At 40.0% G+C, this 27,181-nt stretch overlaps 2 protein-coding genes across 2 annotated transcripts; one reads left to right on the top strand and one right to left on the bottom strand.

The window, feature by feature from the left end:
* Positions 1-4,096: 4,096 nt before the first annotated feature.
* Positions 4,097-14,462, bottom strand: ccne1 (cyclin E1). Its single transcript, XM_086071602.1, has 12 exons — positions 14,117-14,462; positions 13,599-13,650; positions 13,310-13,403; positions 13,124-13,186; positions 11,176-11,354; positions 9,642-9,777; positions 9,374-9,520; positions 7,746-7,841; positions 7,516-7,650; positions 7,295-7,406; positions 6,423-6,580; positions 4,097-5,004 (listed from the first exon to the last, which is right to left on the bottom strand). The coding sequence occupies exons 2-12, from the start codon at positions 13,610-13,612 to the stop codon at positions 4,825-4,827; spliced, it is 1,314 nt and encodes a 437-aa protein (XP_085927728.1). The 5' UTR covers positions 13,613-13,650; positions 14,117-14,462; the 3' UTR covers positions 4,097-4,824.
* Positions 14,463-15,369: 907 nt separating this feature from the next.
* On the top strand, positions 15,370-20,063 carry LOC147176598 (uncharacterized protein F13E9.13, mitochondrial). Its single transcript, XM_086071683.1, has 6 exons — positions 15,370-15,695; positions 15,822-15,904; positions 17,353-17,533; positions 18,412-18,562; positions 19,604-19,731; positions 19,813-20,063. The coding sequence occupies exons 1-6, from the start codon at positions 15,623-15,625 to the stop codon at positions 20,013-20,015; spliced, it is 819 nt and encodes a 272-aa protein (XP_085927809.1). The 5' UTR covers positions 15,370-15,622; the 3' UTR covers positions 20,016-20,063.
* The last annotated feature ends 7,118 nt before the right edge of the window (positions 20,064-27,181 follow it).

The raw sequence follows: 27,181 nt of genomic DNA, 5'->3' as shown, positions 1-27,181 counted from the left end.
GCACGCGTAGGGCGCAGTCACATTTATCGTGACAATCGCATCATGTGAATACAGTAAACGTGGTCGCCATGGCAGCCGGGATGCATTGAAGCGTTGACGCCATTTCATGCAATGTAGATCATTATGGATCCGAGGACGGGGGGGGGGGGGGGGTCACAGCAGTTGTCCATCCTCACTAATACATAAATGTGTGTGTGTGTGTGTGTTGGGGGGGGTTGGGGATGTGACAGGCAGGCGATGATCCAAGACATCATTAAGCACGCCGCTCAATTGCCATCTCCAGCGCCATGGCAACAGGCGGAGTGAGGAGAGCACATCAAGACAATAAGAGGCGGGTGGAGGTTGGGGGGGGTTCGGGCGGGGTTCGACAAATCGCCACTGATCAATGTGTGTGTCTTTTATTTAGTTCCAATGGCACTATATTTACGACTTTGAAGAGTTGTAAGGCCATATAATAACAACATTACAATTCTGTGAGAATAACGCCAAAATGTTACTGTACAGTTTTGTTTTCAGAACATTTCTTAAATTTGAATCTTACTAAAATATTGGAAAGCAGGAATGTAAACTCCTCATTCTGAAGGTGAACATTTTTTATTCTACGACTAAAAGAAACAGGCCTATTCTTATTGACATTGTTTTTTTCTGGATAAAATAGTCATCTTATGAGTCTGTATTTCTTTGAGAACGTCTTTAATCTCATTCAAATTAATTTGAAATTTTTATGACGATTGTTTTTTTTTAAGAAATAACATGCATCCATCCAGACATAATCATAAGCTCACAAGAATTAAGTCTTTCTTCATGAAAAAGGTCATTATTTAAAAAGTCTGACTCAAGAATAAATTCAAGAAAAATGTCATGTACTGTATCGGAAAGAAGTTCTCATCAATTAGTATTTAAGAAAAAAGTTGTCATAAAAAAAATTATAATCTCTCAAGAATTGATTTACAAATTGTAATCTTCCTAGTCATTTAAAAAAATATATGTCATGGGAAAAAGTTGTATTTCAACAACAAACAAAGTAGAAATGTATTTTTAAGGACAAAAAAGTCATTTATTGAAAAAATCTCACAAGAAAGTCAGAAAAAAAAAGTTGACTCACGACTAACTTCCAATCTTGAGAATAAAGTCTTCAAAAAAGTCATTAATGGTGAAAAAAAAACATAATCTATCACAATCTCTGGTTTCCGTTCAAGAAAAAAAGTCATTTATTGGAAAAAAGTTGTAATGTTACAAGAATAAAATCTTCATTGTGTTTTCAGCTTCAGCCGCATTGTCGCCGAAATCCTTCCTCAATTTATTATCTTAAGTTCTATTCTTTTCACTTCCTGCGGAAAACGCTGCAGTCAGCGTTGCTAGCCTCCTGCTACGGTAAACGGTGCCGCTAACCCACTGCTTTTGACAAAAGAAGGTTCCAGAAGTTGCACAAAAGAGAGCCGAGGCACTTCCTGGTGGCTAATCGATGCCTTGAAAGCAATCTTGTCAGGAAATCTTTGCCCGGGAACGCGTCAGGACGTCGAGGCGAAGGCGAAGGCGACCCGGCGACGCGCGCGTGACTTAAGCGCTCGCCGCCGCGTCAATAAGGATTACACGCGGCTGCCTTTTATCTCGGCAAACACGCTCGCTTCCTTCCCAGCGCGGGGACAATCCACGTCTGTCTGTCTGCTGTTGACTAAATCGCAAAGAAAAAACCAAACAGAACATAAAAACAGGAATTCCATAAAATGCATCCCAATCCCGAAAAGATCCAATCTGCTATTTTCGACTGGAGCCGAGCCAGGCAAATCTTTGGCTGTCAAAACGCACTACGTACCTTTTGTTACCACCCTTAAGTACAACATGCGCACACACGCGGCGTATGCAAAGCAGCACACAAAAGACAAACACAATTGCATCCCAAAAAAGATGAGCGCCGAGGAATATGAAAGACTTTGTGTGAAAAGGCAGAGTCAGCATATTCCCATCATGCCACATCAGCAGAAAAAGCCTAAAAAAAACAATCAAAATTTAAAGAAGAATAAGAAAGAACGAAAAATGAAAAAGAAAAACATTTGACGATGACAATACAAATTTTGTCAAGGAAAAAAAACAATAAAATCTTATGAGATTAAAATGAAAGAAAATTTATTGATTTAAAAAAATCACTTTTCTTCAAGAATAAAAACAAGTTCTATTCATTCTGGAGAGAAAAAAGACATACAGCAATCCTATAAGAATAGGATGGAACAATAATAGGACAGAAATAGGACAGAAGGAAAAAAAACTGAAAAAGGCAATCTTATGAGAATGTCGTCAGAACCCTACAAAAATCTAATTTTATGTGGAAAATGTCCCATTGTTTTCCGAGAATAAAAGTGGGAGGGATCCTGAAGAAATATAAGAATGTGATATTTCATCAAGGAATAAAAGTCCTACTGAGCCTGAAAAGAAGACAATTTTATGAGAATATAGTCGGAAATTTGTGAGAACAGGATTTTTTTTTTTTCAGGAATGTTGGACGTATCCTGAAACAAGATGAGAATGTGGTATTTCTTTATGAAGTGTCGACAGAGACATGAGATCAAAATGGGGAAAAAAAATCGGAAAAATCTTATGCTAATTTCATAAAATGATGACTTTACTCTCTGAATATGAATTTATTGCCGTGATTTTTTTCTCATTATTTTTGACTTTTAAGGCAATATAGTTTAAAAAGTCGATGTGAGCACCAGATTTTTATGAGATGTTTTTTTTCTTCAATCTCATAAAAGCGAAGACACGCGCAAGAAGGCCACGTCAGCATCAAAAGCCTAAAAAATGATAAATTATAAAAGAAAATGGCGACATCTGACTGGTTCAGAGGTCACAAAACGGTAGCGCACCTCTTTGTTGTTTTTCCCCGGTCGGAAATTCAATAATTAATTAAACAATCTATGATGAATACATTCCAAACACACAACAAACTCGGACGCTAACGGGAGCGTGCATGTGCGCGAATCAATTATGAGCAAGAGCCATGACAAAGATGGAGGCAGGGAATAGACAGTCAAATATTTCTTTATTTTTATATCATGTCAATCTACGTGTTAATGTATTACTTATTTTAAATAGAGGTGGTGGTATAACTCAATGTCTGCAAATTTTAAGTAGAAAGTTCAAGTCCTAATTTACCATTTATTTTGTGACATAATTATTAATAAACTAGTACAAGTCACCAAATTTTCAGAGATATTTAAGTCAATTATTTTCTAAATGATTTATAAATTACTTTATGATCATTGCTGTATATTTTATCATACCTGTATTATTTTTCATGATTGTACTCGCATGAGAAAAGAAAGTCTGTCAGCAATGCACTCAGTAGCCACAAGAGGGAGGCAGAGTTGCTCTTCTATAGACAACCACCAATTTGAAGCTGACGTCAATGTTGCTAAACAGTGGACACCCACATCGAGTTGCATATTTATGACTGCCCCCGCCCCCACCCCCCTTTATTTATTGGTACATTTGAGACTCTTTTTTTTTTTTTGCAAAGTCGTTTTTTACATTAGTCGTGGTGTAACAATGAAACAGAAAATACACTAAAAGTGAAGATGTAATCTTAAAGACCAAACATTTTCCAAAAATAATTTCAACTAAAGACATATTTTTGACATTGAACTCATATTACAATATTTCAGTAAAGACAATTGCATATTTGAGATTTAAAAAAAAAAAAGGGGGGGGGTTACTTGGTTCAAATGTCATTGTCAAGCATTTAGTCCTATATTTTCAAGAATAAAGTCAGATATAGTTTTAGATAACCTATATACATTTTACATTGAATTCTTAGTGTAGTATAGGTTTTTTTTTGGGGGGGGGGGGGGGGGGGCTTATTTGAGAAAAAAAAAAGTAACACTGATTAGATTGAAATTGTATTCTTAAGAGAATAGTCATAATGTTTAAGAAAGAGATGGGCATTTTCCAGTTCAGTTCTAATAGCTACATTTTCACACAAAAATATTTGAAAATGGTTAATTTTTTAGATAAATCATAAATATTTGAGATGAAATCATAATCTTGCAAGAGTTTAGTTCCATCCATCCATTATTCAAACCGCTTTTCGTAAAGAAAACAGTGGCATACCTTTTGAGATGAGAATCGTAATATTAGAAATTTTGTCATAACATTTTTCCCACAAGTTGACATTGCAAGCACCAGACCAGCATCTTGAGAACATCTTTAATGAAAAATACGTAGCAGCATTTGATTTAAAAAAAAAAAAAAAAAAAAAAGTCACGACATTTTTGGGTGTTGGTTCGGTTAAGGGTGTAAAGCAAAAAAAGCTTCTTGTTAAATACAATCTATATACACCCACTCACTCATAAAGATTCGGGATATTGATCTTAAAGGTGAAATTTCCTGTTGAACCTCCTTTCTGTGAATCTTCCAGTCTCTCCGTTGCAACATGCTAACGTCAGACTGCGACACCACAAAGCCCAACATCCCAACTTGTCACCAGTTGTGTAATTGAGCTTCTGAAGCTCGACCCGCTCGGGTCAAGTGAATGGTCCCTCCCATAAAATCGGCATACACACTTACACGCACACACGCACACGCACACACACACGTACGATGCAAAGCCCGACTGTGTAGCAGCACGGAGTCTCCCGACTCCAGGATCAGTACATGGGCCCGTTATTTTTCTCTCTCTCTTTAAAAGACGCTTGTGTTAAATAAAAGATGTCCTGTGACTGGCACTTGAGGATGAAACAGTCCAAAAAAAATCCACACCCAAAAATTGGCGTCCTGTCCCAAACGATTCCTTAAAAATGAGAAATTGCCTCCAAAAAAAAGTTGATTCTAGGGGGCCAGCGTCCACTCAGCCGCACGCATCCTGGGCCGCACTTGCAGCTTGGCGGCGGCCGCGTTGGGCTTTTCGTCCGTCTTCTCGCTGCTGAGAGGCGGCGTGAGGACGCCGGACGGCAGCTGGCAGCTGCGGTGGCGCTCCAGGTCGGCGTCCTGGTAGGACGACGCCTTCTCCTGAGCCGCAACAGCACACGGGACGCGTGAACGGAGGCGCCGGCCAAATGGGGGGACGGAAGATCATTCATTGATAATCGGGGGGGGGGGGGGGGGGGGCGTCGAATTAGACAGGGAGACCGAACGGTATGCGGGCTTCCTCTAAAAGTATGTCAAAGAATTAAATAATCAAACTGCATCATATAAGAGTGTTTTTTTTTTAATCCAGTACTCAATATTTGTTAGTTTCAGTTGTATTTCACTTTTAAGAAGTTCAATACGTTTGTATTTTTGGTACAATTGATATTGAAGGTTTATATTGCTTGCACTTGCCAAAATCCGCACTTCCCTTCACGAGAGCCCCAAAACAGCACGTTTGTTCAAAACGGCTTCATCAAAAAAGCGCGAGACATTTTCAACACTCTCGATAATGTCAATATCAATAAGGTCAATCATTTAGACAAATAACACCCACGTGTGTGCAACTGATATAAAAATATAGATTTGTGGGAAAAAATAAGAAATGTATCAAATTGTGACATCGGCAGTTTGGGTTCGACACCAGCGATATATGAAAACATGAAGTACATTTGAACACAAAAGAGCTTTTTTGCTTTTCTCAATGGAAGCGTCGTGTTAATGTTCAGACGGCGGCTTCGAGTACTTTTGTTGCATTCAAGCGTGACAAGAATCAGCACGCATGTATTTTAATGTTGGTCATGACCGCAGTGTTTTTTTTATGAGATGTTTCTTAGTGTGAAAAAGTTTGAGGCTCGTTGCGCTGAGAGGAAGAAAAAAAAAAAAGTATGTGGGAATTGGGACGTTATATTGTCAGTAATTTATCAAATAAAACATTTTACTCACGCATGTCTATATACAGAAAGGTCAGAAGAACTTTTTGCAATATTTTCTTATTAGTCTCTTATTTATTTATATTATTATTATTAGTTTGTGTTTTTAATGTCATATTTTTTTCTTTTTGCAATATTTTCTTATTAGTCTCTTATTTATTTATATTATTATTATTATTATTAGTTTGTGTTTTTAATGTCATATTTTTTTCTTTTTTCTTTTTGCAATATTTTCTTATTAGTCTCTTATTTATTTATATTATTATTATTATTATTATTATTAGTTTGTGTTTTTAATGTCATATTTTTTTCTCGTTAAAAACTTATTCCAGAAGATTTGACATGGTTAGCCTCTATGCGGCATACGTTGCTAATATTTCTGCTGCTAACTTTGTTTTCAACTGTGTACCAGCATTGATCATTGGATGTGTCGTTTTTTTTAATGCTAAATAACGTCTCCAGCTGACAATCTTAGCGCTGCTCACATGTATGCATATCTTAAGCTATTTTTTATTACTTATAGTGCAAAACAATAATAATTACTATTCTTGCTGCTGCTCACAGTCTAGGAAGTGGAGGTGTACTTACCAACCACATCAGATAGGGGGCGTGCGTCTGTATGTTGTGCATGTCTTCCGCAGCTACGCCGTCGAACGTCTTCATGGGCGAGCCGCCCGATTCCCGCAGCGCCGTGGCGAACGGCACCATCCACCGCATGCACTCTTCCAGCTCCGCCCTCTTTAACGCTACGCAAACAAAACAGCGGCGGTTAGCCGTGCACATTTTGTCAATGCACATTTTTTCAATCCCGTCTCTGCTAATCTGTCACGTGACACACAGTGACAAATCTGCAGCTAGCGAACGCAACATGTACAAACAGTAGGTAGTAGGATTCACGGTGAAAAGTGAAAAAAAAATATTTAAAAATCAAAAGTAAATTAGAGTTATAACGTAACAATCTTTTTTTCTTTTTTCTATATAGAAAAAAGAAAAGGAAAAAAAATAAATAAATAACGTAACAATCTAATGACTAACGTTCCAACAATAATGTTAATCGTAGCCACTTGTTGATATACTGTGATTGTTTGTCAAGTTGTTTTTCATCAAAAAGATGAGCACATTTGATGTGAAATAAGTTTTAGATCCCAAATGCTCAACATAATCTGCTGAGAAAAAAAAAAACAGGGGTTAAATGATTCTCATGACTAAAACGATGACAGTTTTTGTTGACTAAAACTAGACAAATAAAATGATGTTTTCTTGGACTAAAATTCTAGATTTGTAGTCGACTAAAAATGAACTGAACAAAAACGGGATGAGGTCGACTACGATAAAAAGTAACCAGTGCGACTGAAACTGGACTAAAACCGAGGCTCCATTTTTAAAACGTCGGATACAATTAACACTCGCGTTTAGCAAACCAACGAGGCACGGATCAGGACCAGAGTTCTTAAGCGTACCCGACACGCTCTCGACCAGCTCCAGAGACGAGAAGTGGAAGAGGGCGGCGGCGGCCAGGACGCCGTTGGAGAACTCCAGGCAGCGCATGTCGAGCATGCACACGTCCAGAAGCTGCACACGCAAAACACATACGACAACAAACAACAAACCAAATGAGGGACGGACTCGCTTAACCGGAATAATACGCAATATATTGCAAAAAAAAAGGCAACGGCCGAACCTCCGCGATGTGAGCGAAGGTGGCCTGAGGGTATTTGGGGATGAGCAGCTGGTCCGACTCGTTGAGGTAGGCCACCTGCATGTAGACGTTGAGCCAGGAAACGGGCGTCTGCGGGCTCAGGCTCCACTTCAGGTCCTGATCGTGACCGGCACAAAAAACGTAAACGTCGGCGGATGGACCACAACATGGCCGCCTCGCACCGCGACGCCTCGCACCGCGACGCCCCTCACCTTCATGATGATGATCTCCATGCTGAGGATCTCGTCCTCGGTGCAGGCTTCGTCCGTCACGTAGGCAAACTGGTGCACTTTGGGGGGGTACATCTCCTGCCGGAGCAAAAAGTCATCACGGCCATCTTAATAATCGAGACACGTCATGTGCCGGCGCCGGTCGGCTGCCACTCATGAACACCTCCTCAAATACTGCCATCAAATTAAGTTGTACTAGTAGCACAAGTAGTATAAGTGTCAGTAGCAGAAGTGTCAGCCGGTGTGTACTTTTGTTGTTGTCGAGGATTTGCATCATAAAGCACTCGCAGAAAAAAAAAGCGCACACTGCACCGAAAAAGGTGGGCATCTGTCAACGACGGAGCGACGGAAGCGCCCACCAGTTCAAGTAGTAGTAAAAGTATACTGTACACTAGTGCAAGTACAAGAAGTAGCAGTAGGTGTAAAAGTACAAGATGTATAACAAACAGCAGCATTATATTAGGTTGTGATACGAGAAATAGCCGTTTAAGGATAAGAATAAGTAGTCGTCGTAAGAAGATAAGCGGTTGTGGTACAACTACTAGTAACATGTAGTTTAAGGATAGGAGTAAGCAGTAGTCCTAGTATTAGAAGTAGTGGCAGCAAAAGTATCAATAGCAGTACATGCAGAGGACGAAATGGAAGGAGATTAAGTAGAAGTCAAATATGTGTGAGAATAAGTAGGAGTAATGTGAGAAGGAGTAGTCCTAATATTACTAGTAGTATAGGTAGCAGGAAAAGTAGCATCAAAAGTATCAATAGAAGAAGTGGTAGGAGAATAGGACAAATAGGAGCAGACAAAATACCGTTTTTTCACGACCATAAGGCGCACTTAAAAGTCAAAAATCGATGGAGCGCCTAATAGTGAAGCGCGCCTTTTGTGTGCACCGAGTTCCAAAATCTGTGAATGTTCGCTAAGTGCCCACTTGACCGTCTGTGAGGGAGCATTTCTGCCAACAGACAGTGGAAAAGTGCCCACATATGTAGGAAATCAGGCCCTGCTTGTGGACTGGCAGGCATGAGAACCTGAAAGACTATTGGCTTCTCATGCCTTGCAGTCCTCAACCAGGGCCGGGTTTCCTTACAAGAGGACGTCATGGTGCTTAAAAAACAGAAAGACTTAAAAAATAAAACGGAACTGCTAGACTGGAGTGAGTTACGCCACCGTTTGCGAACGGATTGTGCACGCATGCTTGGGCTAAACGTGTCTTGCTTGCGCTAATCAAAGTTTCGCAAAAGCCGGCATCATTTCTGAGGATCCGCACGCTAACGAGATGGACTCGGACCCTTGGATTTGTGGATGAGGATTGATCAAGTGTGACCTAAATACGTTGTTAAATACTTCCAGTACAAGCAAACTCCGTTTTACTCCACCGGCCTTTTCAAAAACATACGCTAGCAAGTGAAAGCGTGCTACAAATGTTTTGAGCTAGCGTACGTTTAACCGTGCCTGCGCCCCAATAACGCGGTGCGCCTTATGGTCGTGAAAATACGGTACCTGAATGTGCAAGTTTAGCTCGTGTCACATGATGAATACGAAATGACGACGACGACTGCTCTTGCCTCGCGAGTGGATTGTACAAGGTTGAAGGTGCAGCGGCGGCGCGTACCTCCACTTTTGCTGCGACGAAGAGGCAGCTGATGCCGATGAGCTGCAGAGTGGACTTGAAGACGTTGGTCTGCGTGGCCATGAAGCGGTCAAAGTAGTCCTGAGCCAGGTGGTACGTCTCGCGGTGGAGTTTGTACACTTCGCTCACCTCAAGAGCCAGAAAAAAAAAACTCAAACTTTTTCTCTCATTTCCTCAAGAATACTCGACGTTAAGCAAAGTGCGTGTTGTTGCGTGGATAGATCTTTGTTTTAGCCACGCCCATACTCACCTCCATGAGCCAGTCGAGAAGAACGGCCCTCATCTTGGGCTGCAGGTGCGGATGTTTGACCATCATGTTGACGTTGCGCGTGTACGTCCTGTCCTTGGCCAGCATGTTGCTCCATACCACGTCCTTGCTGGCCCAGCTGGACGCAAACACGTGCAACGAAAAACATCACTTGCAGTCGTAGTAGAAGTACAAGTACTTGTAAAAGAAGCAGGAACAGTAACACCAAGTCAAAAATCGTAGTAGGAAAATTGTAATGGTATAAGAAGTAGTAGTAGATTTTTAATAGGTTTGAGGTGAACTCATGAGTACACACAAAATAAAAAATAAAAAAAGAGCAATGATGATGACATGTCGAATCGGTAAAATTACCGAATGGGCAATACTGAGCTCTCAAGAGAGATAAAAAAAAAAAGTAGTAGTAGAAAAAGCACTGATATATGAAGTAGTAGTGGTGGTGAAAAAAATAGTGGTACAAGTAGTAGAAGTAGCGATATTGTTTCAGTAGCAGCAGCAGGAGGAGGAAGACAATAGCGCTAATGGTAGCATAGTATAAGATTCAGTTGAGGTAGCAGTATGAGATCATCAGCAAACATAGGAAGTCGAAATAAATATTATTAGCATAACTTCACCAGTAGGAGTATAAGAGGAAATGCACATTTTAAAAGTTGTAGTGCAAGCAGCGGTTTAATAAGTCGTACAAGTAACAGTATAAAAAAAATAAGAGTCATAGTATAAGATGTATAAATAGGCAAGGAGTAGCAGTAGTACAAGTACAAAAAGTACTAGTAGTAGTAAAAAAAAATTAAGCAATATTAGTAGTTAGGGGTGGGAATCTTTGAATGGCTCATGATTCGATTCAGATTTTTGGGTGCACGATTCGATTCAGAATCGATTTTCGATTAATACCGATTTTGATTCCAAATTATTTGATTGACAATGATTTTTGCTTCAATTTATAGCCGTTCAAGGAATCGTAATGATCTACTCCAGTCTGACTCGCTAATGCCAATTAGTGCTCTACTCGCGGCACTTTTATCACTCAAAAGAACGGCTCCACGCTGCAAAAAACAAAAAAACTTTTCTTGGAATAACTTGATCGTGACTTTTTCCTTCTACTCTCTAATGTGGCTACAACTTAACAGTGTATCAGACTGCGGGGAACCACATTGCCCCTAAGTGGCCAGATCGAGTACAACATGAACAGCGCTCCCAATAAAGGCACACACAAACAAAGGGAAGACAGGATAAAATAATTGAAATCAAATCGATTTTGAGACATTTAAAATCGATTCTGAATCGTACTAAATGAGAATTGCGATTTTTTTTGCCACACCCATATTAGTAGTCCAAGTTATTTCTACTTTACTACTAATTCTACTCCTTGTACGAGTAATAAGTACTGTATAAAGAACTTGCACACAATTCCTACTTAAACGACTTATTTTACTACTTGTGCGTGTGCGTGTGTGTGTGTGTGTGTGTGTGTGTGTGCGTGTGCGTGTGCGTGTGCGTGTGCGCGACCTTGCGTACTGACCAGAGCGCAGGCAACGGTGCACAATGAACGGGGGTCGCCAAGACGTTGGTGAAGTTGTAGTGCGGGAAGCCGACATTGATCAACGTGATCTGCTGCTGACGCTCGTCCTGGCGCTCAAGCGTGGACATCCAGCGCTGAGGACTCGTGTACGTGTCCTCCTCCTCGGACCGCCACGTCGCCTTCGTGGACACAACAGAGAAATTAAGACCTTAAAACACTTTAATTATATAGAACGGTTTTCCGCAATCAGAGACATCTGCATTAGTTCAGAAAAAAAAATCTAAATGTTTTGTAGTGTGTGTGGATAAAGATATTCTTGTCCCAGACGCCATTTTGTGTCAATGCCAGAAGTTCGCGGAAAATGTAATTGTCGTGCGCATTAAATTATTTGTAACAAAAATTAAAAATAAAATATTTGTAACAAATACTTTTTAGCACAATTGCCCAACTCATTTTTGACTTGCTGTCACAACAGCAACAAAATACACTAAAGTACTAAAAAAAATAATTTCTTCACACGTGTGTGTACATTTTCAGCCATCACAGTTTTACTAATCCGCAAAAGTTTAAAAGTTGAGGCAGATAGAGTCTTCTTTTTTGTTGAATTTCTGTTTTGTTTTTGGACAGTTTTATTTTTCCAATGGCAGCCAATTATGCTACTTGGCTACCATTTTGCTATTAGCGGCTAACATATCAATTGCAGTGCAGCTCTGATGTTAAACGACTTGCAATTCCTAAGTTGTCAACCCAGTTTCTTAAACTTCTGAAGTTCACAGTGAAATATGTCAAGACTTCCTCTCGATTGTCTGACGTGTCGCAATCGATTTCTCAGTACAAGTTCCAAACTTTGAGCAACTTTCAGATGTTCTTAGTTGGAGGACTTCATAGTTCCCGGGACCGAAAAGTAAAGACCAAATGCAAAATCAAATACCGTTAGCATGTTACTTAAAAAAAAAGCACTTTTGCTGTTTGGATATCTGCGCGTTATTCATAGAATCGACTGTAATGCTAAACGTGAAGCTAATCGTGGTCAGCAGTGGGGGTGTGGCCTAGTAGCTTGCGATTCGATCTGTATCACGATTCGATTTGATGCCGATTAAACCCGATACGAATCTAAGTCAATTATTGCAATTTTTTTAACTCAAATTTAGAAAATACTCATCAGTAAACTTGTACACTTTAAGATTTGTATGAAAATCGACTTGAGGCTTATAACTGTGGTCCACTGTATTAAACAATCTGTTTCATGTTTAAACAGCAATGAAATCAAATTTTAAGGCTTAATGTTCCATTAATAAAACATTTTTTTCCATGCTTAAAATGTGAACCCTAATTCTAGTTAAGACATTTTGTTGAATATTTCCATCAAAAATTGAGCTTTAAAAATCGATTTGGCTGCATAATGAATCGATACGAGAATTGTGCGCTGTAATATATTGCCGAATCGATTTTTTTAACACCCCTTGTCAGCCGCCATGTTTTTCAGAAGTTCTCAATGATATATCTTATTTTAAACAACTTAACCTTGATTTTTTTTTACTATACAAACTATTCAGAAATAATTCCATCATAACGTTCCCACTTTCGTTAATACTGTGATGTAGATTGTTAACCCAGAGTGAATTCAATTTATGAGAGTATAAATGTTAGGCCATCCCCCTCGCTAACATTTACGGCTATAAACAATGCTGAAATGTTATTTCTGAAAGTACACCGTTAAAGGTTTGATGATAACAGTTTGACCCTGGAATTAATGATTCCAACATGAATGGACCTGTGAGGTAAACATGAAAGAAAATGGGGGAAGTCAATTTTGTGTCTGATGACCTGTTTCGCATTGCGAATACATTTGTCGAGTAGGACCCCCGACTTTTCGAATCTTTCATCCTATTCAGCAGTCTTCCAAGAAGATTGTGAGAAATACTCGGTCCGGTTTTTCAAGTTTTACCTCACAGTCTCGCTGCTTCTTCTTGGTCATCTCTGCCGCGTCCTCATCCACGTCGTGTAAATACTGAAGTCAAAAAGTTCCACGTTAGTTAGACATTCCATGCGTGAAGTGTTGCTAAGTTTTCTTTTCCAGAAAGAGAAAGAGAAAGAGAGAAAGAGAGAGAAGGAGAGAGGGGGCTCCACTCACAATGGCAACATCTGCTTTCCTCTTCCTCGGCCTGGCCGTCTTCACGTTGGCCGCCCCGACAGCAACACACTCGGCTTCTTGTTCGGCTTCTTCCCTGTGGGAAAACAAGTCAAATGAGCGCGAGAAGAGCACAAAGTTGTCAGTGAAGTGCGAATTGGGACGTCGCGCTGGCGAGCTCAAACAAAAACGAGAACAAGGTGCTTTTTTTTTTAGCCACAAGCTAACTAGCTGAGGAGGCTAAACTTTGGCGCTGACGGGGAGTGCAAAGAGCGGGCAAACGAGCACTCACCGACTTCCCAGCATTCTAGTCAACAAGGCTGGCTCTCTTGTGGGGGGTAAACCTGCCAGGATAGAAAGGTTTTAAAGTGAGTTTTAGGAGTTTTAAGCGAGGGCAGGAGCACATTCCCAACCCCCCACGCTCAGCTGACAAAGCCCAAGTCGTCCTGGCGGGCACACGGCAACGCTGGCGACATTTAGAGTCGCCAAAAGTGACCAAAAACGACACATATGCTCGCCAAAATCAACATCGGGCCACAAAACACGACAGGCAATCCACCGAAAGGTGTTTTTGGTGCATTTGTCTTGGTAACATGTTCATTTTCTTTCACAAACTTTGGACATCTGGCTCGATTCATCATCATGGCCGACGCAGCTGTTCGGGGTTATTTGTTGCAAAAAATGACACCAAAACCAACTCAAAACGCTTTAAAAGAACAGATTTAAGCAGCGAAATGTGCTACGTTGGCATGCATTTGTCGCTGAAATGTTTAAATCAGGCAGTGAGCCGGATTAGCTGGTTGTACTCGCCTCAAGATGCTCCTTGAAGTTCATTCGCGGTCACAATCGATATCGATCATCAAATCGATGAAGGAGGTGGCGGATGTCTGCCGTCGTCTCGGGGGAGCTCCTCGTGTGCGTGGTGGCAGCAGGCCGACGGCGGGTTGCAATGAGCGGGGAGGCAGGCGGGCGCGCCACGGTCACGTCAAGTGGGGAGGAGGCGATTTAACTTGGCGCTCAAATTTGTTCTTCTCCGCCTCCCGACGACCCTCTTCCGCCTCGGAAGCCGCCACCGCGTCGCTCAACCAGCGGCAAACGGACACTTTCGCTCGGGGGAGAGTTTTCAAAAAGCGCGGCGAGTGGCTCCCAAACTTAAGTTTGGTGGAATTTTGACCGGTAAAAGCAGGGAGGCGTGACGGCCGGGTGACAGCTGCGTGGGCGGGGCTTGAGAGGCGGAAGTAGCCGGCACCGCGTGGCTAGTCTGTCGGATGTAAACAAAGCCTCGAGTCCACACACTTTCGGTGCCGATTAAGCCAAAAACGACCGTTCTGTGGCTTGCAAGCGCAGCAGAGTGACTCGGTGACTCTCGGGGAAGACTGTGGCTCGCTGTCACGCCGGTCGCGATGGTTCTTTCGCGGCTTTAGAGCTAAGTTTGATGACGTTAGCTCGCGGGTTTTTCCGCCATGGCGCTCATTTGTGCTGCGGGTTGCCAGATACAGCGCGTATCCCCCACTTTTTGCAGAACTGATGCCAATAGCACCTTTGTTGCTGAATTTAGCAAGTTTTCAGACTAAATTAGCAACTATTTAAACTACCATACTTTTTTTTCCCCCAAATACTTTTAAAAATGTGTGTGCAACTTTTAGCAAAAGTGAGAGAGTACAGTACACACATATGTCCACTCTAAAACAGAAATATATACTGCTAGCTAATGACAATACTTGTTTGACACAATGGACTCAACATCAGGTCAGTCCATTCAGGCCCAACATGGCCCAGCATTTTTTTTGTTATTTTTTTAAAATAGGCCCCAATTCATATATCATTTCCAATATAGACAGCCATCATTTAACAAAACATAAATCACAGACAACTGTTCAACAACATAGGATGACTTTTAGGCTTTCCTGCACTCGTGCAGAAATAGCCAGACCAGTAGAGAATGTGTGCCATATTACAAAATTGATCAAATTTAAAATACACAACAACAAAAATGTTTGGCCTCTGGTTACACGCACCAGGGGGAATCTCCATCTCAAATTCCTGGTACCGTTGGCTATCGGGAAGTTTGGGAAACATTACGGCAGTCCGTTCCCGGCTGTAAAGCTCGTGCATCAATTTCCCCCGTTTGGGTGCATGGCCACGGGCGGCAAGAAATATCTTTCTCATGAGGACAAGTGCTCTAGAAAAGTCTGTGCTAAATGGATGTCAATACCTTGTCAGTGGACTTTTGGACACTCACGTGATGATTGACTTTAAAAAAAATAAAGTTGTTCTTTGCTCCCTGGTTGCTACACAGAGCACAAAGTGATAAACATGAAGTGGTTGGACCTCTTCGGACACCTAAAATGTGTCGTTATTGGAATGATCCACGTTAAAGCTTTACCAGGTAACACTTATCTATTACATTGCATTAGTGTACCTACATTACATTTGCTACCCTGAAACAGAAAATTTTGGATTTCCATTATTTCCCATGGGAAAACAAATGATGTGAAACGGTTGCGTTTGACAGGCTCGCCACTTGGATGCATGAAAATGTCCCAAATCATTGAAAAGGCCCGCAGGGAGGCCAGCATCTACCACAACGCAGGCCTGGTAAGTTGCAGAATGCTCACCATCAAAAACTCGCAAACTGTCCACTCGTCTTCGTCACTCTGAGCGAGGACAAGTCACATGCGGGGGCTCCTCAAGGCGCTTTTCTTGGTACGCTTCAGTTCAGCAACTCCATTCTGCCTAGAATTCAGAACATCGAAAAGTCTCACCACACATCAGAACATGATTTATCACCCGTACACTGGTGAAACAAACCCATCTAAAGTGGGTATAAAAAGTCTACACACCCCTGTTGAAATGTCTTCTTTTTTTTTTGCTGTTACAAATGAGACAATAGTAACTCATCACAAAACCTTGGAATTACCGGCAATCAAAAGCACTTTTAATAGTGACAGGTGTCTCGTGACTCCCTTAAATGTGATTGGTCAGTTGTGAACACAGCCACATTCATTTTATGAAGTGTGTGCACACAATTGCAACCATATCATCTCAGTTTAATTTGATTTACAATGGCGTATTAGGGCCACATAATTATTATTATTTTTTTAGAGGGCAGGGGCAATATTCCGTGAAAAAAAACTCGCAAAATTTGGCAAATTTGCCACGTTACAAAATGTCAGATTTGCGAGAAAAAAAATTCTGAAACTTTTGAGCAATACACGTAACGTATAACTCGGATGTTTTTTGCCAAGACTTTTCGGTCGTGCTTTCAAATAAGGAAATAGTAATGGCTTCTTTGACCATATCATGTTAAGCATTCGCACTTTGAAGCATTGAGTTGGCTTTGGCTTTGCAAAGGTTCACACCCTGAGGATCAAGCGTTTTAGTTCATTTGTTAAAATAAATATTTACTTGTACATTTATGTTTCCAGAATTATTATTTACACATTCGTACATTTTGGTATTTTTTTTGTACAAGTATCTAAGTTGATGTGTCGAATCTGCTGCTCTCCGTCATTCACTTGCATTGACCTAAAGTATGCTAGCTTCTGATTGGTTAGTGTTAGTCAGCGAATCAGGAAGTGTTGTCGCTCTTGCTGCCTTGTTTGGCGAGTAAGGTTTCAATTAAGAATGAATCCGTCTCCTTCCTGCTTTTACATTTTATAAACAGTGTCCCGTTAACCACCAACAAATCCTCACGTTAGACTATAGCTTATAGCGTGTATTTCTCGTTAGTTTCTGAGTTGTTTCTCTTTATAAAGTTGTGAGTTTTTTTCTCGGAATATTGCCCCCGCCCACTTAAAACATATATATTTATACGTGGCCCTAATACTTCCCTTTTTGGAAAGTTATTTTTTATTTCATGTGACTTGTACAGATTTGGATTCACATTAATAGTGCGCTGAATATATTTGATCATTTTAGTATTCTTGTACCTTTTTTTTGTGAATCCCGCGTATTTCCATGTTGATTTTTATCTTTGAATTCAATCTTGTTTTGCATGTCACAACTTGTTGTTTTTTTAATAATTATGATATTTGCGTGTGTAGGATGCTGTAATGGTTGAGAATATGCACGACGTCCCGTACTCGCTGTCCCCGGGTCCGGAGGTGATCGCATGCATGACATCCGTGTGCGCGGCCGTGAGGGACGTCTGTCCGTCCATCCCCGTCGGCGTGCAGATTCTGTCGGCCGCCAACCGGCAGGCGCTCGCGGTCGCTCTCGCGGCAGGTGATCTCACTCCGCTTGCTCGAATTTCTTGGAAAAGGGCAACGCAAGTTTGCAAACCATAAACGGGTTTGTTTGAATCGTATGGAGGTAAATTTGGTGCAAAACTAACTTGTGCAAAAAATTTGTACCTGTAGAAAAAAGTCTAAATTTGTATCTGTAAAAGTCGTGATTTGTATCTGTAAAAAAAATGTGTGCCTGTAAAAAAAAAAATTTGTGTCTGTAAAAGAAATTTGTACCTGTAAAAAAAAAATGTGTATGTGTAAAACAAATTTGTATCTGTAAAAACAAATTTGTACCTGTAAAAGTCATGATTTGTATCTGTACAAAAAAAATTTTGTACCTGTACAAAAAGTATAAATTTGTATCTGTAAAAGTTGCGATTTGTACCTGTAGAAATGACAACTTGTAGTCAAAGAAGTCGCCACTAGGAGTCACAAGTGGGTTTTCTGCTGCTGTTCAGTGACGTGAGTTTTGCCCCATTTGTCGCGCTACAAATGGAGAAAAACTAATTTGTACTTGGAGAGCGCCGTGATTTGTACTTGTAAAGAAGGGGGCGGGCTCTGGTGTAATGAAGGGTTGTTTTGACCAATCAAGTGAGAAGGATTTGAGCGGATTGGAGCGCAACCTCATTGGTTTAGCGAACGACGGTGGCGGGACTCGCGGAAGGATACAAGCAGGACACATCGTCGCCAACCAACATACATATTAAGAATACTTCTTAATATGTATGTTGAGGAACAAATTTAGACTTTTTTCTACCGGTACAAATTTTTTGCACAAGTTAGTTTTGCACCAAATTTACCTCCATAGAATCGGCATATAATGAAAATCTTAAGAGGTTCCGGTGGGCTGATGCGTTTTCCTTTTGACGTTGTCAGGCGCCCACTTCATCCGGGCGGAGGGCTTCGTGTTTTCCCACGTGGCCGACGAGGGTTTGGTCAACGCTTGTGCCGGAGAACTTCTGAGGTACCGAAAGAGCATCGGAGCCGAGGACATCCTCGTCTTCACGGACATCAAGAAGAAACACAGGTTTGCCTCCTTTTTGCGGGACATTATGTGTGAATACAGAAACAGCACTTGTCGAGATACACGATGACACTTTCCAGAAAGAATAACAAAGGGGGAAAACCATCAATCAATAAAGGTCAATAAAAAAATAAAAATAAAATTAGTACATGAAAATGGATACAAATAAACATAAAATTAAAAATGCATACATATAAAAAAAAAGCATTTAATAACAAATAAATCAAAATAGATAATACACATTATCATAAAAAGATACAACAAATAATAAATTGTAAAAATAAAATCATTAAGAATGACAAAATTATCATTAAAAAAATAGATACCAATTCAACAATATTATTTTAATGCCTAAAAAAAATAATGTATACATAACTACAAATGTATTCATTCATAGCTATAAATAAACTATTAAATAGTATATAATAGTATATAAACTAGTAAATAATAATAATGCTCTTAAAATAAATGGCTAATAATTTAAATACATTAAAAAAAAATCCAATCAGTAAATCAAAAATATGTACTTTGAAACCTATACACTTAAAATTAAAATACAACTAAATACCTAAAAAATGAAAATATTAAAAATACAATTTAAAAGTAATAATGTAAAAATGTAATAGAATTGTAGTTATTAAATTATATTGATAAAAAAAAACATTTTAAAGCATCTGTACAACTTCAGAACTAAATACATTAATTGTAAATACATAGAAAATTATCGAGGCCCTACTTTGAAACCGTAATTCGGGTGTCAAACAAGTGTAAAAAGAAGTGAAGCACTGCAAACAGAGTTAAAAAAATTATCAAGCGAGCAACAAATCATATAGAAAATCAAGCAAAAATTGCAAATGAAAACAGACTCAAATTAAAAACCAAAAAAACGAATGAAAAAGTAGTAATAAATATAATTAAAATACATATGATGATAAAATAAAAAAAATACTAGCAGAAGGAAATAACCCCATAATTGTGCATGTATAGATAAACAAAGAAACAAAAAAATGCAGATTTTGTGTGTGTGGCGTCATGTGGCCGCAGTTCTCATGCTCTGACATCGGACCTGAGCGTGGCGGACACGGCTCGGGCTGCCCAATTCTTCCTGTCGGACGGACTCATCCTGACCGGAACGTCCACGGGAGCCCAGGCCGACCCCAAAGAACTCCGCGGTGCGTCCACGCCGCCTCCATTTTGTCCTCTTGGTGCACGGTGAGTCCAACTTCCTGTTCTGTGCTTGTCATCCCACTCAGAGGTAAGGCGGGCGGTGAGCCTCCCGGTTCTGGTGGGTTCCGGCGTGACTCACGACAACGTGGATCGCTACCTTGACGCCGGCGGCCTCATCGTGGGCTCGCATTTCAAGGACGGCGGCTTGTGGAGCAACGAGCTGAACACAAAATTGGTCAACAACTTCATGACAAAGATGAGACGGCTCAGCGGACGCGCGGCACAATAAGGTCAAATGCTGACTGCGCGCGGACCTCAATAAATTTGCTCTCGCCAATGTCCATTTATTGGAGTTTTTGAAGACGCAGGAAGAGATTTTGGCTTACTCAATATTCAAATTCTTCATTCTAACATAACATTATGGATACATTTAACCTGGTAGTGTTCATGAAACATACTTATTACTTTTACTTAAGTATTTTTTAAGAAGAAATACTACTTTTACCCTGGTATGTAAAGCTTTTATTTTGATCTATTCATGATTGCTTGTGCTTTCGTGATGCGTTTGTGCTGAAAGTGAAGCCACTTTTGCTGTTTTCGCAATAGCTTCAAATAACATGTACGGGTTGATATGAGTGGCGACAAAATCTTTTTGCAACCCGAAAGTACGTATGACGTCATAACCAATTGTCCTTTAAGTGCAACTGTGACCTTTTTTTTTTTTGCACAAGACTCCTTTTTTTGTGCTCTGAGAGGCAAGCTGCAGTACTATCTATCGGCCAAAAGATGGCGCCACACACTAAAGCAATACACCAAGCTAGCTCATTGACGGGCTCATATTTGAGATTGTATTGATTCATTTACATGAGCAAGTATTCTAAACATATTTTAAGAACAAATTCCATACGAAATACATATTATATTTACAAAAAACTTATTCATAATACATTTTTGGTGACTGTTTATTTTGTTTAATATGTGCATTTGTATTTCTACAGCAAAGTATCAATGAATATCGTCATTTCCTGTTACGTAAAAGTAAAAACATGGTTCTATTTATATAATCATGTTTTTCTTTTATTTGCCTTTTTTTATGTAGGCATCTATCATTAAACAATTGAATTATGGCTATGTGAGGCAAAAATGCAAAACGCTACCCATTTCAATAATTTTGAATGTTCTAATTCATATCCTTATCATCTAATAGTATATGACTTTTTTTGTTGTAATAATGTATGTAAATCTAATACCAGAATGGCAGATTGGCAATTGTTAAAAAAACAAACACACAATAAAAAAAAAAAGAGGTGAAAAAGCCAAATGCTTATGTAAGAAAAACACACACATATATATATATATTTTATTAGTAAGTGTTCTATCTTGGAGACATGGTTCCAAAAACCTGCTATAATATTTGACCTAGTGCATTCGTCTATTTCCTGCAATTGTGTGTGTGTGCGTGTGTGTGTGTGTGTGTTAAGGGAGATGGATGGCATGTGTGCGTGCGTGTGGTGTCTGGTCTAATTGTAAAGTATTAGTTACATTAGAGTGCAGCCGGTGATTAATGGAACTTATTTGGGAGGACGAGGTGGACTTTCTTGCTTCTGTGTGTGCGTGCGTGCGTGCATGCGTGCGTGTGTTGAGGATGTTGACAAAAGCGGAAAAAAATGTTGATTTTGTTTGTTAGAAAGTGACAATCGAGTTGACTTTGGGTTTGCTTTTGACCCGATCCTGACTGGAAACCCGAACCCAATGGTTTGAGAGCCCAATCAGAACAAGCAGACAGATTTGGTTTAAAATGCTTTGCATTGCTCGGAACCCTAATTTGATGCCTTCATGCAAACGTAAAACCCAACAAACCCAAACTTTGAAACTTTCATCCAGTGTTAAATCTGTCATTTGAAACCTTGACCCCGCTTTGAAAAACTCAGAAAGGCCAGAAAGCCTAATCCTGCTTTTAAATCCATTTGTAACCTCAGTCGCTATCCCTGGTGAGAAACCCTCATTTGGAACTCAGAGAATTTAAAACCCTTCAACTCATCTTGATGCCTTACTTTCGAACATACGACGTTATTTAAAACTCGTAGCAGACCCTCATTTGAAATATTGACCTTGAAAGTGTGATTTTGAAACCTCAACCATGGCTTGAAACCTTCATGTTTTGTGAAACTCGAATTAGGAACACTACCCATTTTTTTTTTTTAAACAAGTTTGAAACTCGAACCCAAGTTTGAAACCTTCATCGCGGCTTCAAACCTCATATTTTCAAACATTTTCTAAGACGCGGATCCTAATTTAAAACCTTAACCGAGGCCCGAGGCCCTACTTTGAAACAGTAACCCGTGTTTAAAATCCAAACCTTACTTCAAAACTCGAACCCTACTTTGAAACCGTAACTCGCATGTCACACAAGTGTAAAAAGAAGTGAAGCACTGCAAACAGATTAAAAAAAAATGTTTTTCTTCCAGTTGGACAAAATCATTCTTCCTAAGAATATTTCAAATTTTCAACATGTACAGTTCCTTTACTTTTTTTTTAACGTAGAGTTTGCAAAGAGCTGATTGGCTAATACTTAAGGACAAAGCTGCTTATTGGTTAATAATGTGAGAGTGCGTGTGTGTGTGTGCTGAATAAAAATGCATATGAATGAAGAATTAGTGAACAGATGGTTTAGCACATTTAATTGCTTACACCTTCTGTTTGCGTGTGTGCGTGTTTGCGTGTGTGCGTGTTCACACGTCAACAATATTCCGGAAACAGTCCAGCATTTTACTTCCGGAAAAGATTCATTTGATTACAAAGTTTAAAAAAAGTGATTTTACCTGTGGACACACACACACACACACTTAAAGTAAGATATACGCGCACACACACACACAGCAAGTGTGTGTTTGTGCTGGGGTTCAAGCAGTGTGCGTATTTAAAAGTCGTTTGATGCCAACGTCACCATCTGTTGACTGTACTTCCTTTCACACGCGACCGCACACACGCACTTGCACAAAAGTCTATTTTTAGCTTGCGCAGTGTGCGTGATGTGATCTCAACCGATGTATCCCCAGTGACAATTTAAATATGATAAAGGCAGCAAAAAACCAACAGAAAACCATTTTTAATATGTAAGATTTACATATTTATTGATTTATTTAACATCCGTTTTATAAATGGGGCACCATATTGCGCAACAAAGAGAGAATATCAAATCAGCAAGGCGGCAGTACATAAAAAAAAGAAAGAAAAAAAAAAGAAGTCTGCCTTCACAGCCATTGTGTGGACAGTTTAGAGCGCCTCGTTGTTGCAGTGAGGATCATGCTACGGGAGGATTTAAGGAAATATGTTTTTGTAGCTCAAACATGCTTTTACGTCTAAGCATAAGAAATACGCGAGGCAACGTAGCATCCATTTTTTGAGGAGGTATTTGATTGACAGCGGAGTGGGGGCGTGGCATTCCGTAGACACGCCCACAAGGTTTAAAAGTGGATTTGTGTGGACGATGTTGGCTCACTCTCGTATTGTAATATTTTCCAGACTATTGACAAGATGATGTCAAAATTCTTTTGCGAATACTTTGAAGTCATTTGATGGCCGACGAATCAGGAAAAATCAAATGTGAGACTTTTGTTCTGAAAAAAGGAGATGAAAGACGGCTGGGTCAAACGCAAACAAATGTACGCCTCCGTCCTCTAATAACCCCTTCATTGTGATCACGCACACGCGCACACATGCACGCACGCGCGCACGCTTCCCTATGATCTCCATGCAGGGGGGGCCTTAGGGGGTTAATTAAGCGGCTCAGATAACGCCACACTAATGAAAACAAGACGCTTTTCTTTTATTTCGGTCTTTTCTTGGCTCTTTCTTCTCAAAGGCTCTTGGCCAGGCTCGCACCCGCCGTCACTGTGCGCTGATCATAATGATAATAATAATGATGATAATAATAATAATGCTTGGGGGGGAACAATACAACAACCAAGGAAACAAAAAGTAAGATGCAAAAATTCAGGAGCGGAAGATCAGCAGAAATAGAAATAGAAAAGAAAATAACACGCACGCGAGCGCGCACACGCACACGCGCGCGCACACACACACACCCGCACACGCACAGCAGGGGGCAGCACAATACCAGAATCCTCATCAGGCAAGCCATGCAAATGTCAAACTCCAGCTGAGAGGAATTAACAGTAGAGGAATCTAAAGATCGACATGAAGACGGAACAACGACTGCACGAAAAGTGTGACCAATGATTGCTACTTCCTGTCACGACTGACAAGTTAACTGGCCAATCACCGTTCAGTATTGAGACTGTGACAGAAAAGGACCAACGTGTAAATTGCTCATTGACTGAACGAGGACTGGAACGGAAGAAAGTGTTTCGGGTATTTCAATCTGAATATGACAATAGTTTGTCCCAATTGGCTGTCGTTGTTGTTGATGCATTTTCTATTTTGCTTTTAAAAAGTGCTAATAATACACAACTTGTGACATTGACATTACAACTTTGAAGAGGCTGCACGTGTCTCTTCAAAGTTTGTTCATACAGTATTCTGTCGTTTTGGATGTTTTGGATCTTGAAAGACGGCGATCGTTATTGCAGAGTTGACGCAATCGTTGTCCAAAACATTCAGATCTCAATAACTAAAGGAATTTCAATCAAAGAAAAAAAAAAAACGGATGTCACTTTCGGACTCTGCATGAGCCTAAAATTATCCAGAATCTCTTCAAATATCTTTGGCACTCAAAAAAACAAAAAAAGAAGAAGAAAAAAATTTAATTAAATAAAAAAATTAAATAAAAATCATCTATTTGTAGATTTTCTTTTAGTTATATATATATATATATATATATATATATAAATAAAAAATTGGGGGGAAAAACCCACATTGTTTTGTTTTGTGTGTGTTTTTTGGGAGTTTTTAGGATATAAGATAATGTATATGCATATTGGAGGTTAATCAAAGTTTTTTTTTGAATATTTTTGGGGGAGTTTATAAAATATTTTATATGGTTTCCTCAATGCATTTCATTGGGTGTCAGATTTTCACTATTTGCAGACTAGCACATTATTCTATTTAAAATTGTATTTTTGTCAAAGACCTGGTTGGGGAGAGTGTGGTCCTATGTGCCCCCCCCCCCCCAGTTTTGCTAATGGCAAATTTTAGCCCCCTTCCTTAATTTAAGGTGCCCATCCAATGACCGTCATGACGGCACGAGGACTGTGACTAAGCCAAGCCTATTCGTGGCGTCGCTAGTAATGATTGCTAATTGACAACGTAGCAGCACGCTTGGACTTTCTGTTTTCTTGCCGTCCACAGATACGCAACAACACGCTGACAACTTTGACCCTCCTAGCTTAGCATCGTTGTAGCCGCGCAGCTCACAGGAGGCAAGTCACATTTGAAGTAATAATGTAATGAGTAATAATGACGTAACAAGTAAATATGGGTCACTGTGACTCGGGTCCGTCACATATGTTCTCGAAAGGGAAAGACAAGACACCGCCTAACGGAAGAATGCATGCCGACTGACTTGGAGGTGAAAGCGCTTGCTGACTGGGGAAAAGAGGACGAAGAAAATAAAGAGTCAAGTGGTAAAAAGTTGAAGTGGGCCACTGGTTTAATTCCAAACAAAAAATAATCTGGCGGCCATTCCACTAACTCAACTTTATACAACTTTTTTTTTTAATTCATTTTTATACCTCCGCATTGCCGCGCGAGTAAAGTCACGTTGATTGCGTAAACAAACACCAGGAAGCGTGGCGCGCTCTTAACCCGCTCGCGCCGTGGCGGAAAACGGGATGAAATCCTCCGCCTGTCGGCCTTAACGTAATGTAAGCGAGTGTGAAGTCAATGGAAAATAATCTGCCTTTTATTGGCGCGCCGGTTTATCTGCAAATTCAGACATGCGGAACGTCCAGAAGCCTGCGAACGCACCGCCCGCCTCACATTTTGTTCGACAATGTAGCGTCGCAAAGCCGAGGTGCGCAAAAAGAGGCAGAGAATCCATATCACGTTTGTCCGACCCGTAGTGATGGTTCCCTGTTTAATTCCCGACACGTTGCCTACTGACCCGCACCAACTCTCAGAGCGCTCCTTATGCTAATGAGATTTTAGTACAACAATAGTTAGAAGTTAAGTCAAATTGTATATGCAAAGCTATCCCCAATTGTTGTGTGCGCATGAGTTAAGTTGCCGGGTTACACGGGTCGGCGTTATCGTTCGTTCTCAAACAAACAATTAAAGTCCTCTCCGTTCGGACATTGGGAAGAAGACGGAATACATGAAAGTATAAAAGCTCAAATAAAAAAAGACGTACTCCCAGAGGGTTGCAAAAATGTTTATGCTAGCAAGGAGAGGCTAATGCAAAGATGGCAACACTGCCACTCATGGATAAATATGAACGCGACATACGCTACGTTGGGCTGTGAACGTTTCATGTTTGTTCCTTTAACAAATCAGGCTCAATTGAAAAAAATCAAAAATCAAAGTGACCTGACGTGCTCTTGAAGAGTTCCAAACTTTTGATGTAGAAATGTACGTTCTGTTTTTTTGTCCTAACATAAGGCAAAATTTGCACGAGCGGCGGCGATGGTAATCGTTAGCATTGATCAAACAAACACATTATTAACGTGTTATAAAGATCGGAAGGAAAACATGCTACGATAAACAACAATTCAAAACTGGCTAATGGCTAGCTAGTTAACAACTGGCTGCTAATCTGAGCTCATTGCAGACAACTGAACACTCTCATTTGTTGACTCCCACATCACTCACCAGGCCAGGCCACGCCTTTTAAAAGGCAGCCACATCCAAAGTCACAGATACGACAGTGTAGAACGTGAGGAGACAGGCTTTGGGTCCTGGGAAAAAAAAGTGGCTTTGAAGAAAATTGGATCAAAATATGTTTTGTTGACAAATAATTTGTTTTAATTTGATGTAAATAGTTTGTACCTAAACATACGAGGATTGTTGTGTCTTGTGTTCAGTTACATTTGACGTTATGAACAATGACATTGTCTTTTTTTTCATCATCAGTCGGAACAGTTTCATGCAATTGTATCAACAATTGCATGTTCTCTCATTAAAATATGACGTAACATTATATGAGGGCAAAATAATTATATGTGTCTGTTTTAAATTGAAAATAAACTTTAAAGACAGCATTAATGATTTTGTCCATTTGAAGACGCATTCCGATGACTTTTTTTGAGGCCACTTTTTCTTTGTCCGTCTGCGAGCATGATGTCATCTTGCCGCTCCTGTAATCCCCAAATAATCCCCGCCATTGTCCCGCTCGCTTTGATCCGACGGCCTCGCTGTTGACGTCTCGCGTTATAATCGCTACTGCATTGTGTCCTCTCTCTCTTTATTTTTTTTTTTACACTACTGTGGGATCTTAAAAAAAAAAAAAAGTCAACTTTAAATAATCTTGATCCTCAAATTTAAGACTTTATAATGATA

Source organism: Leptonotus elevatus, chromosome 3 (assembly GCF_054856555.1).
Source record: "Leptonotus elevatus isolate MCC_2025b chromosome 3, RoL_Lele_1.0, whole genome shotgun sequence".
NCBI lineage: Eukaryota > Metazoa > Chordata > Actinopteri > Syngnathiformes > Syngnathidae > Leptonotus > Leptonotus elevatus.
This window is presented reverse-complemented; position numbering and strand designations above follow the sequence as displayed.